This window comes from Pogona vitticeps, chromosome 6 (genome assembly GCF_051106095.1).
Source record: "Pogona vitticeps strain Pit_001003342236 chromosome 6, PviZW2.1, whole genome shotgun sequence".
In the NCBI taxonomy this organism is placed as follows: Eukaryota; Metazoa; Chordata; class Lepidosauria; order Squamata; family Agamidae; genus Pogona; species Pogona vitticeps.
The window spans coordinates 118,517,029-118,532,552 of record NC_135788.1 but is presented as its reverse complement, the minus strand read 5'-3'; the positions used below and the strand labels follow the sequence as shown (position 1 = coordinate 118,532,552).

At 46.0% G+C, this 15,524-nt stretch overlaps 1 protein-coding gene across 1 annotated transcript in view; it reads left to right on the top strand.

Moving 5' to 3' along the window:
* Positions 1 to 351: 351 nt before the first annotated feature.
* Positions 352 to 15,524, top strand: part of LOC110087836 (myosin-7) — a 37,101-nt gene continuing 21,928 nt past the window's right edge. Inside the window, exons 1-16 of the mRNA XM_072977055.2 lie at positions 352 to 382; positions 2,651 to 2,714; positions 3,172 to 3,383; positions 4,496 to 4,639; positions 6,239 to 6,395; positions 7,029 to 7,056; positions 8,043 to 8,157; positions 8,531 to 8,623; positions 9,317 to 9,380; positions 9,510 to 9,608; positions 10,429 to 10,532; positions 11,551 to 11,689; positions 12,386 to 12,504; positions 13,742 to 13,891; positions 14,581 to 14,751; positions 15,067 to 15,376. Coding sequence (XP_072833156.2) covers positions 3,180 to 3,383; positions 4,496 to 4,639; positions 6,239 to 6,395; positions 7,029 to 7,056; positions 8,043 to 8,157; positions 8,531 to 8,623; positions 9,317 to 9,380; positions 9,510 to 9,608; positions 10,429 to 10,532; positions 11,551 to 11,689; positions 12,386 to 12,504; positions 13,742 to 13,891; positions 14,581 to 14,751; positions 15,067 to 15,376 — 1,897 coding nt within the window. The 5' untranslated portion in view covers positions 352 to 382; positions 2,651 to 2,714; positions 3,172 to 3,179. The remainder of the gene's footprint in view (positions 383 to 2,650; positions 2,715 to 3,171; positions 3,384 to 4,495; positions 4,640 to 6,238; positions 6,396 to 7,028; positions 7,057 to 8,042; positions 8,158 to 8,530; positions 8,624 to 9,316; positions 9,381 to 9,509; positions 9,609 to 10,428; positions 10,533 to 11,550; positions 11,690 to 12,385; positions 12,505 to 13,741; positions 13,892 to 14,580; positions 14,752 to 15,066; positions 15,377 to 15,524) is intronic.

The following is a 15,524-nucleotide window of genomic DNA, read 5'->3' as shown; positions in this document are numbered from 1 at the left end:
TGTGCACTTTTTCTCCGCCCGGGTGTCTCTCTATTCTCTCTCTGCTCCCCCGAGTCCTCCCTCCTCCCCACCCTGGAATCTCAACCCTCTTGTTCCAAGATATTTTGATGTCCCCCCCTTCTCCCCTCCTCTCCCTGAACCTGTTCTTATTTTTCATACCACAACAATGACGCGAGAGTCCAATTGTTTCAGCAGCAAGCGCAAGCATGAAAAGATTGGGGACCATCCCGGGGGGGGGGCTGGTGGGGGGGAGAGGAAGGTCCGGTCTGTGTGTCCATATGAGGCTGGGAAGTGGGAGGGGTCCAGGGGGGATCTGAGGTTTATAACAGGGGGTCTGGCCATGCACCCAGCTTAGAAAACCCCATATCCGTGCTGGTCTCAGGTAAGGCACAATGCCAGCTCTCCACATAATATGGGAGGGGAGAAAATGATCAGAGGCAGATGATTCAGGTGGCCCTGCTGCCGGTTTGCTCACTGATGTGAGAGAGAGAGGATGCTGCATGTGTGAATACAAGGGGTTGCACTGCAGGGTGTCTAGACACACGTTCATGTACCAAGGCAAGTGTGGGATAGCTCAGTGGTTTAGGCTATGGAGCCAGAGGTTGGGAGTTTGATTCCCCCACTGTGCCTCCTTAACAATGGCTGGACTCTATCATCCTTAAAAATTATGATTATTAAGTGTGTGGGTGACACCATGCGCAGTAGGAGGTTCACATCCATTCTGGCAGGTGAATAAGGTCCCTTGCACAAGAAATCTGGGTGTATTTAAAATATGTAGCGGCCGATGTAACGGACTAGGGGTGCAATATGCAGAAGCTTCATGCGCATCGTAATAGGTGCCACACACTTCGGTGCTTGTACATAATATCTGTAGTGCAAGGCAGATTGTGCACATCACCCAGGGAAGCGAGAAGCGCACACATTCACAAGTATCCTGATAGGTGAAACTGCGAAATGTGTATTATGATATTTCTTTCTCTCTCTTCTTAAGTGAATCTGTCTCCGTGCACTAGCATTATTTTGTAAATGAGGTTTTTTTCTGTTGGGAGAGAAAGAGAGAGTCAGGCATATGGGGGTGTTTTTGAATAAGCCCATATATTGTCTGTTGTGGAAATTTGTGGAAATTTCACACACTGTTAAAAAAAAACTTGCATGGATCCGTCTGGGACATGTTGATGCAGGTAAGTTTTCCTGTGTTTTGTGAAAGAGTGGGAGAAGTTCTGTCTTTTTTATTTTTGGGATTCTGGGAATTCCGGGAGTTGTATTCAAAGGAGGAGGAAGAAGAGATAACATTTCCAAGCACTTGGTTTCCGCGGCTGTGTAAGTTATGAGAGGGTAGCAAATGTACTTCTGACATCCATTTTTAAGAGAATTCTGGATTCAACAAGTTGAATCAAGATACATCACACTTAAATTGTGCCCATGGAACAAAGTGGTGTCAGGGGACCCTTCTAGTTATGAATAAATGCGTTATTCTTCCTGGTACTTTACAAAAAATTAGCATTTGGAAATACCCTTTGCAAAATTAAGTTTGATCCCAGCGCTTGTAGCGCTCAAATATCTATCCAGTAGTCTAGTGGTAAGCAGTTTACATAGCCCAGAAAGGCTATGTGTATATACTGTATATATTAAATATATAAATAATATATTTAAATAATTAAATTATTATATTATATTATATAAATCTATAATTAAATAAATTAAATTATGTGTGTGTACATACACACACGCACACATTAACTACATTTTTAAAAGTTGGCTTACGCTTCTCAGGAACAAGTCCCATTTAAAAGAGCAAATGTATTTCATATCTGAATTTGGAAAACTACCTTTTTTAAAAATTTTCCTTGAATACACCTACCTGTTTGCAAATGTGAACACCCACCTGATCTTTCAGAGTTGAAATTTACCTCTGAACTATAGTGTGAAATTCCTTCAGCCTGAAATTCAGAAGCTGAAACCTTGGGGTGTTTTTTTTTTTAAAATAATGGATAATAATAATAATTCCACCTGTTCTTTGACTGGGCAAGCTGCGCCGTCAAAGAGCGCCATCAGAAGAAGGGACTGTGTACCTACCTGTAAAGAGTCACTGTGGGTCAGAATCAACTTGATTCATTGATGCAATGAATCAATTAAGCACAGTTTGAAAGCCAATGTGCTATGATGGCGAGACCCGAGTTCAAATCCCATCTTAGCCACAGAAAATCACTGGGAGGTGGCAATAGTAAAACCACTCCTTAAATATCTCATACAGTTTGAGAAACCTCTTAGGACGGCCTTAAATGAGAAATAACTCAATAGCAGCTAATAACAAAGTGTAATGTAAATATTCTCACCCAATGGCCCTGTCCTTTATTGTCTCCCCTAAGTTGTAAACCACCATTCCAGGAGGTTTTGACTAAATATGAAGGGAAGTTTCCAGGTGGTTAATTGCTGTTGTTCCCTGGGGATCCTTTTTATTATTTTATGCATGCTGGTGGTGTGATATAAAGCAAAACCATAACTGGCACAGTATTGTGTGTCCTTGTGCGTCTTCTCTCTTAGGAAGATATGAGAAACAAATGATAGAATCTGTGCAGTCATAGCTAGCGATGTGCGGGAGAGAAAAGATCTGTCTAAATGGTACTGATTCTGTACTGTTTTCTAACAGGAGCCCCGCCTGTGGTGTCACCTGATTTTTCGATCTCCTACAGAATCCTACAAAGGAAAAAAAGGTAATGATGTGTAGAGCATTATCTTGATCCAGGGATGCAGGAAAGCTGCTTCTTCAAAGCATGCCTGCCCCCCACCTGCAGCATTTTCTAGGGTGGAGCATAAAAACTGTTTAGAAAAGGTGCGATTTCTGTAAAAAAAAAACCAGACAAGGAAACAATATGGTGTAATCATGTTAAGCACGCAGTTCACCTGTTGTCCACTTGGGGGCGGCAGCATCACTACTTCCTTTTTCGAAAGAGGTATCGTGCAGGATACGGCTGCCCCCTGGTGGGGACTTTGTGAACTACCTATTGCCTAATGGCTCTTCAATAAAGAGGCGTGCTTGATGCTTTGAATTGTGAATGGCACTATTTCCAGCCATTGCACCCTGAAAACCATGAGTTCGAGTTCCATACTGCCTTCAGGTCTGCATTTGAGAGCTGTGTATGTTACTCTTGGAAATATTTTTTGCTTCAGCTGCAGCCATGTCTTCGGATGCAGAGATGGCCGAGTTCGGTCCCGCCGCCCCTTACCTGCGCATGACGGAAAAAAAGAGGATCGAAGCGCAAAACCGGCCTTTCGACATGAAGAAGGATGTGTTTGTGCCCGATGACAAGGAAGAGTTCGTCAAGGCTAAGATCATTTCCAAAGATGGTGGCAAAGTCACCGCGGAAACAGAGAATGGGAAGGTATGGCCCTCTGTAGGCCTCTTTGCCCCGTGGCAGGATTCAGTACCCACCTACCCAAGTTCACAAAATATTTAGGTAGGAACACTTCTGTTCCTGCAAATCCAAAGGAACCTTCTGGAACATTCTAGTCTTGCATCCACAGTGTTTCAACAATATCTCCCAAGTTCTCACTGTTTTCCTTTCTGACCCACATCATCCGCCCATGGTAGAGACATAAAGAATATTGACTAAATCCCTTGCTCGTTGATTTAGGTTGTCTCAACATAATTTCTATGAGGAGCTTCAAAACCCACCATGAGCCTCACCTTCACCTCAGAATCAAAGAGCTCTTACTCTTCCCTCAATGTTTTCAAAATTCCCACAAACGCATGCAAATATTTACTGTCCTTTCTCTTTGAGAAGGGACAGGAGTGATTATTCTTAAGACAGGTACAAGCAAATACCGAATGCTTCAAATCCCTACAGAATTCATCAGCCATCTTAGTCTGGGCAATTTTTTTAATACAGCGGTGCAAATTATGCTCTTATGTGCAAAACCCAGCCATTTTTGCACAACGGCCCTACGGTTTTGCGCAAAACTTTATCCATCCATGTGAGAACTTTGTCTAAAGCACCAGGAAATTCCTTGTCATCTCTGGTGAGGAGGGGGAAAAAAGTTGCACCGTCTCATTTTTCCGTGGGAGGAAAAGACAAGAGTGGTTATATCTCTGTTCTACACTGTCTCTCGAATGCCGTTTCTGCTTTCTCCCCAGCCATCATGGCTTGGTGTGTACTGGAAAAGGCTGTGTAATATATATATTTTTCGGAGGGGGGACAGAATTCCTTGTTCAGCTTGCTCTGTCGAATGCTATTTCCTTCTCCCTTCCCCAGAGTCCATAATTCAACAGTTCCCGACCTTGGATGCCCAGATGTTCTTGGACTAAAACTCTCAGAAGCCTTCCCCACCATGATTTCTGGGAGACGTAGTCCAAGAACATTTTGGGAACCGAGACTGGGAAGGTCTGCCTTAATTTATAGGAGCAAAAAGGGGGGAAATGGGGCCAGGGTAGAAGCTACCTACTCTGGTAGTCAAGCCTGACTGGTTCAGATACTTAAACATGGACTCTCGACAGACCGTGACGGTCAAAGAAGACCAGATCATGCAGCAGAACCCGCCCAAGTTCGACAAGATCGAAGACATGGCCATGCTCACTTTCCTCCACGAGCCTGCTGTCCTTTACAATCTGAAGGAACGCTACGCAGCCTGGATGATTTACGTAAGCTTGGGGGACCCCTTTGGGTAGACAGCATGATTATTACCCCACCCAACAGTCCAGGAGCCAGAATATCATATGGAACAGGGGTTCCCAACCTTGGGTCCTCCAGGTGTTCTTGGACTGCAACGTCCAGAAGCCCCAGCCAGCACAGCTGGTGGTGGAGGCTTCTGGGAATTGTAGTCCAAGAGCACCTGGGTTACTCAAGGTTGGGAACCATTCATATAGAAGAAGCTGGCGTCATTAAACTATTCTGTAGCCACAGGTTGCAAGAGCAAATACTGTTGATGGGCAGCCCATCACATTGGAGGTTGGGGGTTGGGAACCTGTGGCCCTGGGGCCAAATCTGGCTTCTGGTCTTCCCGATTGCAATGCTGCCTTCTCCCCAAATGGCTTTTCATTTTGTTAGGCTCCCCCCTTCCTCATTCTAAATATTTGAAATGGCTCTTTTAGGGCTTAGTCACAGTCAATAAGAGCTTTAAGCTAACAGATCCTAGTATGTATTCTCGAAGGCTTTCATGGCCAGGATCCGGTGGTTGTTGTAGGTTTTTTTGGGCTGTCTGGCTTTCTCCTTGAGGTTTTTCTTCTTGATGTTTCACCAGTCTCTGTGCCCGGCATCTTCAGAGGACAGGAGTCAGAACTCTTGTCTGTGCTCTGGTGCAGTTTGTGGGATAGCTGAGTATTTATAGCTGTGGGATCAGCTTTTGTCCTTTTTAGGAGATTGGGTGATTGTGGTGATCAGCTTTTTTGTTATGGGTGTATTGTTGTGATAAGGGGGAAGAGATGATCTGTCACTGTGATTGATGGGTGTCATTAGCTGGTCTTTTGTATGCAGGGATCACCGGTCCTTGTGGCTGGGTAGAGTTCGTTGACCTTTTGCAGGGTGTGTTTTCGCCAGAGACTGGCAAAACATTAGGAAGAAAAACCTCAAGATCATGGCCAGACAGCCTGAAAAACCTACAACAACCATCAGATCCTAGTTTGTTTGGCCCTGTTGCTTTTGCCTTTGGCCCTGCCCACTAATAGTACATCCGTGCCCCTCCCCAGGACTTCTCTCAAAAGAAATTCAGCTCTCTGACTGAAAAAGATTGCCCAAAGGTCAATAAGTAAGAAGAGGGACCAAAAGAATCCACAAGCCAAACCAAACCGAACCCCCTCCCCGCACTATCTTTCCTAGTAAAGACAATAAAGCAAGGAAAAGTTGAAGGCAGCAAGAGAAGAGGAAAACCAAATGTGTGGTGGATTGACTGCATAAAGGAGGCCACAGCCTTGCATTTGCAAGAGCTGAGCTGGGCTACCAATGACAGGACTTTCTGAAGGTCACTCATTCATAGAGTCGCCACAGGCTAAAGGCAACAGTACATAACAACAACAAAATCTTGTCTAGTGTTAGGTTTATGATGGGGTGGGGGAACGACAGACAATAACGTCAGAGGAGTCCACAACTGGGGCCCTGTGGATCTCCAAGGGCTCTTAGCTTCCCTTCACAACCCCCTCCCCTCAAGATTTTCACCCTCAAGGCTGTGTGTGGATAGCATTCCCCATTGACTCCATTTATCATTCCAGCCCTCTTTCCCATTCTTCCTCCTTCTCCTCCTCTAGACTTATTCCGGGCTCTTCTGCGTGACTGTAAACCCCTATAAGTGGTTGCCGGTCTACAACGCGGAAGTGGTGGCCGCTTATCGGGGGAAGAAGCGCAGCGAAGCCCCACCCCACATCTTCTCCATCTCTGACAACGCGTACCAATACATGCTGACAGGTAAAGGAGAACCACGGGGGGGGGGGGGAGAGAAAGAGGAAGGGTCCGGTGGGAGGAAAATGCTACAGTAGCCCCCCCCAGTATCTGTGTGGGATCAATTCCAAGCCCCTCTGCAGATACTGAAAACGCGGATTATATCAAATGCTATTATAATAGCGAAGGCTATACATATCATGGTCTCTGATTCCCTCTAGTGGTCAGTTAGGGTAACTTCAACTTTCGAAATAGATATTTCTAGGATTTTTCTTTTAATATTTTTAATATAGTCAGAGTGTGGATAAGAGAATTGGCGGATATGGATCTAGTGGATAAAGGGGGGTCCTACTAGGTTGCACCATTTCCACTGTGGTCTTATTTCAGGGCTGGGCAACAGCAGTGGGTCTAGGGAGGGATTAATTTTGGATTTAAAAAACACTCTGGTCATAAAGGGGTGGGGTGCTCAGGGATCCAGGAAGCTCCTGGGGATGAACAAAGACTCCCCTTGAAAAGCTGAATATCCACCCTTGCCTTATTTCCTTCCTCCTTTAGTTTGCTATTTCCTTCCTTTTCTTCCCCTGGCTCTTTGTCTTTCTTCTTCGTGGTTACTTCCTCCTCCTCCTCTGTTTTCATTCTTCTTTCTCTGTCTCTCCTTAGACCGGGAGAACCAGTCTATCCTCATCACGTAAGTGCCCCCCTCTCCTTCGGCCTGTACCTCTGGGACGTTTTGAACGCCCCAAATGTGCCCTCTATTCTGTACGGCTCAGCAGCCGTGGATCGGAGACTCTGTTGAAGCCAGAGCCATAACTAACCTTTCCCTTGGTCCCTTGGGGGAAAAAAGCCACCCAAATTGGCTTCAACTACCAACTGCTCCCTTGTTGATTTCAAAGACACCATCACTTATCCGTAATGCAAAAAGAAGCAGGTGGTGCTACAGTAGTGCCTCGCTAGATGATGATAATCCATTCCACTGAAATAGCAGTTTAGCGAAATCATTGTCTAGCAAAAAGCATTTCCCCATTGGAATCCATTGAAACCTGTTTAATGCGTTCCAATGGGGAAGAATCATCGTTGTCTAGCGAAGATCGGCTTTGTGAACCACCGATCAGCTGTTTAAACAGCTGGCTTGCAAAGCTTAGGTCCCGAAAGCACCCGTTTTCTGATCATGGAGGGAGCTGTCAAGATCGTTGTCTAGCGAAAATTGGTTTGCGAAGCAGGGACCAAACATTGTCCAGCGAAATTCCCCCATAGGAATCACTGTTTTGCGAATCGCTATAGCGATAGCAAAAAGTCAGTGTCTAGCGAAAAAACGGTCATGCAGGGTAAATGTCTAGCGAGGCACCACTATACTTGGGTAACCAAAGGGGGATACATTTTGAAGAAGGTCAACAGTAGTGGTTCCCAGGCTTGGGTTCCCCCGATGTTCTTGGACAACCGCCTCCAGGAATCCTGGCCCACGCCGCTAGCGGTTGAAGGCTTCTGGGAGCTTGTGGCTTGTGGCTTTCCCCAGGTGCCTCTGTATATGCAGAAAACGGGATGAGAATGTGAGCCAGCCAGCCACCTCTTTTCCCTCTTCCAAGGATCGGGCTATCGACCCATTCTGCAAGCTTGCATTTCTAGCACCAAGAGTCTGGAAACGTAACCTTTCCCATCTCTGCTCTCTACTGACAGCGGAGAATCCGGTGCAGGGAAGACGGTGAACACCAAACGGGTGATCCAGTACTTCGCCGTGATTGCGGCCATCGGGGACCGTAGCAAGAAAGACCAAGCGGCAAGTACTGGGAAGGTAAGCTCCGATAGCTGGGCTACATGTTACACTGATTACAAGAAGAGGAGGTTTGGGGGAAAGGATGCCTTAGCTATGTTTGGTCCAGAATTCGAAAGCTTCTCCTGGACGGGCCGCAACAAACTAGAGTGGCTGAGAGAGCTGGAGACGGTGGGAAGGGGGACCTGCCGTTTTTCCACTTGTCAACCCCCTGAGTTGTGTACGAGGGTATGGTTTCTTTTCTCGAAATTTTAGTGATCCAAGATGGAGGAACCCAGCTTGTTGAACTGCACCTCGATCTCTTTGAGAGGCTAAAAACCCGGGCACTCGGGGTGCGCGATTCCCACCCCTGTGCCACAAGGGAAGTGATTCTAACTTTTTGCACCCCCCGCAGGGGACTCTGGAAGATCAAATCATCCAAGCCAACCCTGCCCTAGAAGCCTTCGGCAACGCCAAGACCGTGCGGAACGACAACTCGTCCCGATTTGTGAGTGGCGCGACGCTCTGGACTTTGAAACCGGAGAAAGAGGGGGCGGCCAGGTCTCCGTGTGCTGACTCAAGTCTCAACGGCCAGCCACAGATCTTAAGGAAAGTAGCCCTGGGGGAATAGATTATTTTGATTTTTGTGACTCCCGCATCTGTGGGGAATCAGTTCCAAGCGGGAAAAATGCTGGAAAATGTAGATTATTACAATGTTATTATGAGAGCAAATGCTATACATATCATAGTCTCTGGTTTCCTCTAATGGAAACTTCATTGTTAAAATAGGTACAGTATTTATTTGGGATTTTTCTTTTAATATTTTAATGTTTTCAGACTGTGGATGAGTGAATCAGCAGATGAAAGGGTCCTACTGTGTTTGATTTCTCTGGGCATCTTGCACCACTTATTTCTAGTTCACTAGCTCGGTGCTTGTGGCTGCTGCAGTGGTTTCTCATTCCCAAACGTTGTCTCTCCTGCCTCTTTGACATTCCAAGGATCCCAGCCTAGTAGCATCACAAGGATTTGCTTCTAAGTTTTAGCTTTGGGCTCCAAAATCTGAGAGAATGAGAAGCCACTGTCCTTAAAGGAGGTCTCTCCAACACTCTCTGATGTGTGGAGGTCATAACTCATCCCCATCTCCTTTTGCCTGCCTCCCCACCCCAACACACAACATCGTTTCTCCTTTTTTTGCTTTCAGGGTAAATTCATCCGGATCCATTTTGGAGCCACAGGAAAGTTGGCATCAGCTGACATAGAGACCTGTGAGTCCTGACCCTTTTTTGGTCTTAATATCTTCTGTCTTGTTTGCTGATCTTTTTTAAAAAATAAGTACCTCTCTTGCGTGGCTACCCGTTCCTACTCTCTCAACTTCTTTATCCTTTTTTTCTTAGATCTCCTTGAAAAGTCTCGAGTGATCTTCCAGCTAAAATCTGAGAGGGACTATCATATCTACTACCAGATCTTGTCCAACAAGAAGCCTGAACTTCTGGGTGAGTCTTCCTCCAAAAGCATCAAGTTGGGTTGGTGAAGGGCCTTGTCCAGTGGTCTTCTTCAACCTCCTTGACAAAAACGTGAGTTCAGCCTAGTTCAATGAGCTGTAGCGGCGTTGCGTCTTCTCCCGTTGGGTTGAGTAGAAGGGCTATCTTGTCATGTTTAATTAGCCTATGAAATGTTGCACTGAACAGGGGAACTCTAGATGCTACGGTTGCTCTGTTCAACAGGTCTTCAGAGCAATCATCATCAGACACTTCCTTGCAGTTTTGATGATCCTCAGGGGATGGGTGTCAAATATATGACTAGATTATAAGGCCTCCCATTCCCTTGTCTTGTTGAGTTGACATATCCCTTCCAATCCTATTAACAGAAGCCAGATCTTCTGTATTTATCTTAGAACAAAACCAATCCACCACCAATTCCGATAGTTTGTGACGGGTCCCCTCCAGCCATTTTTTGGAGTTCACAGTCGGTGGCTAAGAATTTCTCCACCATTTCCTGCCTTGATTTGGCCATGTCGATCACATTGAGTTCCATCTTCTTTTGAAGACAAGCTATCTTAATCTGGACCCATGCTTGTTATTTGGCAATCATCATCATCTTACGGTAGAACTACAATGCTGGAAGCGATCCTAGGGATCATCAATACTGGCCCCTCTCAGGGAGGCCCAGTGGGGAATCGAACCCCCAACCTCTGGCTCCGTAGTCAAGTTCTTAAACCCCTGAGTTGTCCAGTAGTGGGAGAACCAATAGGAAATGGCCCTGTTTGCCTTACCTCTTTGCCCCGCCAACCTATCGCAATGTCTCCCTTTCTAGACATGATGCTGATCACCAACAACCCCTATGACTATGCCTTCATCTCTCAAGGAGAGACAACAGTGCCCTCCATTGATGATGCAGAGGAGCTGTTAGCAACGGACGTGAGTACTGCTGTTGGAAAGGCATTCTATGGGCTCACTTCCACTGGCAAAAAAAGGTTCTCTCTTTTTTTTTAAATGCCAGTTTTAGCATAAACACAAGGAACGTGAGCATGTGTAGCATTGTGTCCAGGAAGTGAATGTTTCTCCTCTGTTGCCGGAGGTCTGACCATCGGGGGCCAAAGGTGGAATTGATTCATTGGCATCGCTTTGGCCTTTGTGGACGCCCCCACCGGCTTTCTTTTTAAATTCCTGCCACCAGACAGCGGAAATAAAATAAACAAATCAATAAAAGTGTTGGGCTTGCTGAAAAATCTGGTGCCCGCCCTCTTGCCACATGATAGGGAAGGCAGCAACAGCAGCGGCACCAGGATGTCCGAGGTGGCAAGGTGAGGATAAACACATTGCAAGGAAAGTTTGGAATTTGGGCTAAATTCCATGTGGCTTTCACCTGAATCCAAAAAAATACAGTCGGCCCCGCTTAACAATTGCCCCCTATAACGATGAATCCGCTTTACGATGATGTTTTTGCAATCACAATTGCAATTGCAAAACAATGTTTTAAATGGTTTTTTTTTCGCTTTGCGAAGATCGGTTCTCTGCTTTGGGAACCGATTCTTCGCATTACGACAATCAAAACAGCTGATTGTCGGGTTTTCAAAATGGCCACCGGGTGCTCAAAATGGCTCCCCGCTGTGTTTTTGGACGGATTCCTCGCTGTACAGGCACCGAAAATGGCCGCTCCTATGGAGGATCTTTGCTGGACTGTGAGTTTTCAGCCCATTGGAACGCATTGAACGGTTTTAAGTGCATTTCAATGGGCTTTTTAATTTCGCTTTACAACGTTTTCGCTCTACAGCGATTTCGCTGGAACGAATTAATGTCATTAAGCGAGACACCATTGTACCTGGTTTATTCCAGCGATGGGACAGAGGCTCTAAAGTTGAACAATGCATCGGCGCCCGACCTTGGTTGCTCCTGGGCCGATAGACAATCCTTTTCTCTTTTCTTTCCGATGCAGAGTGCCTTTGACATCTTAGGCTTCACCCAGGAAGAGAAAAATTCCATCTACAAGTTGACGGGAGCCATCATGCACTACGGGAATATGAAATTCAAGCAGAAGCAGCGTGAGGAGCAAGCGGAGCCTGACGGAACGGAAGGTTTGGCAAAACGTTTCTAAAACAAGCAACGGGTGCACGGCTAAAGGCGGCCCAAGGAAGGATCAGAAAGCAGGAAGTCTTTCAAAGACTCTGTGTCTCGTTAGTGAGCTGACGATGCATCGGTTTGCATCCAGGTTTAGACCGCCGCTTGGACGTAACATGTCCATGTAACAAATTAAGGCTAAAATCATCATTTCTGCTTTAAACAGAGGGACACGCTAGCTAAGGCATCTCGGGAATGAGCTTTTAAAAGTCATGTTTTGAAATGATTAATGTTCCTTTCAAAACATCCGTTTCTTAAGGTTGGAGGTGTTCTCCCTGCTTCACAGGAAAGGAACTAGTTTAATATTAATGTATTAAACCGAACATATGACTTACCAGCTTTGATTTTGGTATACTAAGAATACCTCCATTGAAATCAATGGGGCTTGACCTACGTTCTCCACCTGGACATCCTTTATAGTCTCTGAAGGACTAGAAACTTGATGTTAAAATGAAAACTCAGATTCTGGGCTTCTGTTGAATGCTGGGCATACCTAAAGCCTCCTCAAGCAAGGTAATGAGGTACAGCAGAGGATTTTACCAGCCTTTCTTTCTGAAAGATACCTTTCTCCCCACCCCCCGGTTGACCTGATCAAAAGCAGCATGCAAGGTTGCGACCTTTGTTTAACCCAGCGTTTTACTCTGTATTTGCAGAAGCCGACAAATCAGCTTACTTGATGGGTCTCAACTCAGCTGATCTGCTCAAAGGCCTCTGCCACCCAAGAGTCAAAGTAGGGAATGAGTACGTCACCAAAGGGCAAAATGTCCAGCAGGTCAGAACAATTTACCGTATTTTTTTCTGTGTATAAGACGCCCCCATGTATAAGACACCCCCCCCCCACTTTTCTAACCCAAAATTAAGAAATCTAAGTGGGACTTAGCAAGTGTAGGGGGAAAGGGATCAAAGCCCTGCAGGATCGCTTTGATCCCTGCTTTCCTCTCCACTTGTTTTTGTTCTCTCCCCAGCTTACCTCCGTGTATAAGACGACCCTCAATTTTGAGTCTAAAGATTTTAGACAGAAGTATACATGGAAAATATGGGTAGTTCTGGATGGAAAAGGAGGGTTGGATTGTTTTTTTTTTCTTCCCGTGACCTTGAAATAAGAGCAGGAAGCAACCCAGTTTTGACATTCAGAGAGGCTCGGGGGAAATCTATGAGTTTCACTTTCTTTTCATTTGAATGTTTTGAAACTTCAAGGCTTTTCTATGAGAATATGTGAATGCTGGTTAATTCTCCAAAGACCAGCTGAGATTGACATTTCACCCATCTATTACCAGCCAACATTAATGTTCAGCTATGGTCCTATTGTATCTTCTTAGCATCAGTTTTTTTAAAAAATTAGGAGCTTCCTACGTACAAAAAAGGGGACATACCAAGAGGGCGCTGCAGGTTACACCACTGAGTCACTGGGCCATCCATCGACAGGTTGGCAGTTCAAATCTGAGAGTCGGGGTGAGCTTCCATGGCTTGTCCCACCTCTTGCCAAACTAGCAATTCAAAAGCATGCAAAGGCAAGTCAATGAATAGTACCACCTCAGTGGGAAGGTCACGGCATTCTGTGTCTAGTCATGCCACCACGTGACCACGGAAACTCTCTTCGGACAAACGCTGTCTCTTTGGCTTACAAACGGAGATGAGCACCGGCCCCCAGAGTCAGACACAACTGGACTTAATTGTCAAGGGGAATCTTTACCTTTACTACATACAAAAAAAAAAAAAAGAGGAGATGTTGACCTTAATTCAAGACTAGGATGGTTAAGTTATTCATTGAAGTCTTAGCCTGAATGAATGGATCTGTCATTTTTGGGGTCTTCACTGTGGTTGTTGTTTACTATCATGTTTGTTCTGTTCCAAATATAAGGATGTTTGAGAATATTAGAAAAGTCTTATAAAAATATTGGGGTTCTAAATTCCCACATTGCTAAATTCGGCACCATTCTGAAAGGGTGAAGTGAAGCTTCAGGAGTCATCTCTTTCCAAGATGTAACCTTCTTCCCATTGCCTAACAGGTGTACTATGCCATCGGGGCCCTGGCAAAGTCAGTCTATGAGAAAATGTTCAGCTGGATGGTCACAAGAATCAACAGCACCTTGGAAACCAAGCTGCCACGACAGTATTTCATTGGGGTGTTGGACATTGCTGGCTTTGAGATCTTTGATGTGAGTGATTTCTTGTTAGATAATCCGGGTTTACAAATTTTTTTAACAGGTACGTGGATGGTCCATCTTGTATAGCTGGCGGAAACCGGACAACATGGACTTTGGGGGAAGAAAATGTCATCTTCTTCAGTTTGTCCTTCCAAGCCAAGATGGCCCATCCATCCATCTATCCATCCATCCATCCTTCTCTCTCTCCATCCATCCATCCACCCACCCACCCATCCATCCATCCATCCATCCATCCATCCATCCACCCACCCACCCACCCACCCACCCACCCATCCATCCCTCTCTCTCTCCATCCATCCATCCATCCATCCATCCATCCATCCATCCATCCATCCATCCATCCATCCATCCATCCATCCATCCATCCATCCATCCATCCATCCATCCATCCATCCATCCATCCCTCCCTCCCTCCCTCCCTCCCTCCCTCCATCCATCCATTATCCATCCATCCATCCATCATCCATCCATCCATCCATCCATCCATCCATCCATCCATCCATCCATCCATCCATCCATCTGCCTGCCCTGGGGAACCTGTACAAAATTACATTGCTTCTAAGAGAGCTTCCTGCAGAACCAGAAGTCTTTGGCAGAATTACTTACTGAGAAGACTAATGTCAGGGAGACGTTGACCACCATTAACTGTTCTGTCCTTGATTCTCTTCTTCTCCACCAAGTTCAACAGCTTTGAGCAGCTCTGCATCAACTTCACCAATGAGAAGCTGCAGCAGTTCTTCAACCACCACATGTTCGTCCTGGAGCAGGAAGAGTACAAGAAGGAAGGCATTGAGTGGGTGTTCATTGACTTTGGGATGGACCTGCAGGCCTGCATCGACCTCATCGAGAAGGTACGTTGTTTCCTGTGGCCTCCATCATAAAACAACGTCTTTTCTGTCATGTCTCGAGTATGACCATTGCAGAGCGGCCGAGTCACGGGGCAGGTTGTAGGTAGAAGTGGCCCATCTGGAATCATGTGAAGGTAAAGATTTATGGTTCAGAGCCTCCACGCTGAGCCGGTATGCTAAATTATAGTTGCCATCATCACAGCACCTGTTTCTAAAGCTAACAGTAAACACAGCTACTCTTAGTGTGTCTCCACAGGGTGGATATAGCCAGGTGGCATTTCCCCTTCCGTCGGTGACGTCTTCTCCTCTTGTCCGCAGCCAATGGGTATCATGTCCATCCTAGAAGAGGAGTGTATGTTCCCCAAGGCCACGGACATGACGTTCAAGGCTAAGCTCTTCGACAACCATCTGGGAAAGTCAGCGAACTTCGGGAAGCCACGGAACATCAAGGGCAAGCCGGAGGCCCACTTCTCCCTCATGCATTACGCCGGCACGGTTGACTACAATATCATCGGCTGGCTGCAGAAGAACAAAGACCCTCTCAACGAGACGGTGGTGGGCCTCTATCAAAAGTCGTCTCTGAAGCTCCTGGCCAATCTTTTCGCCAACTACGCTGGAGCAGATGCGCGTAAGGGAAGGGGTGAAAAGGGGGGAGTAGGGGAGATGGAAATGGTGCTTTTTTTCTTAGTTTGGTCTTCCGAAACTCCAATCTAGTTCATGAAGTGGGAACAGAACCCAACGCGCCTCAGCATCGGGTCATTATGAGCTATAACGCT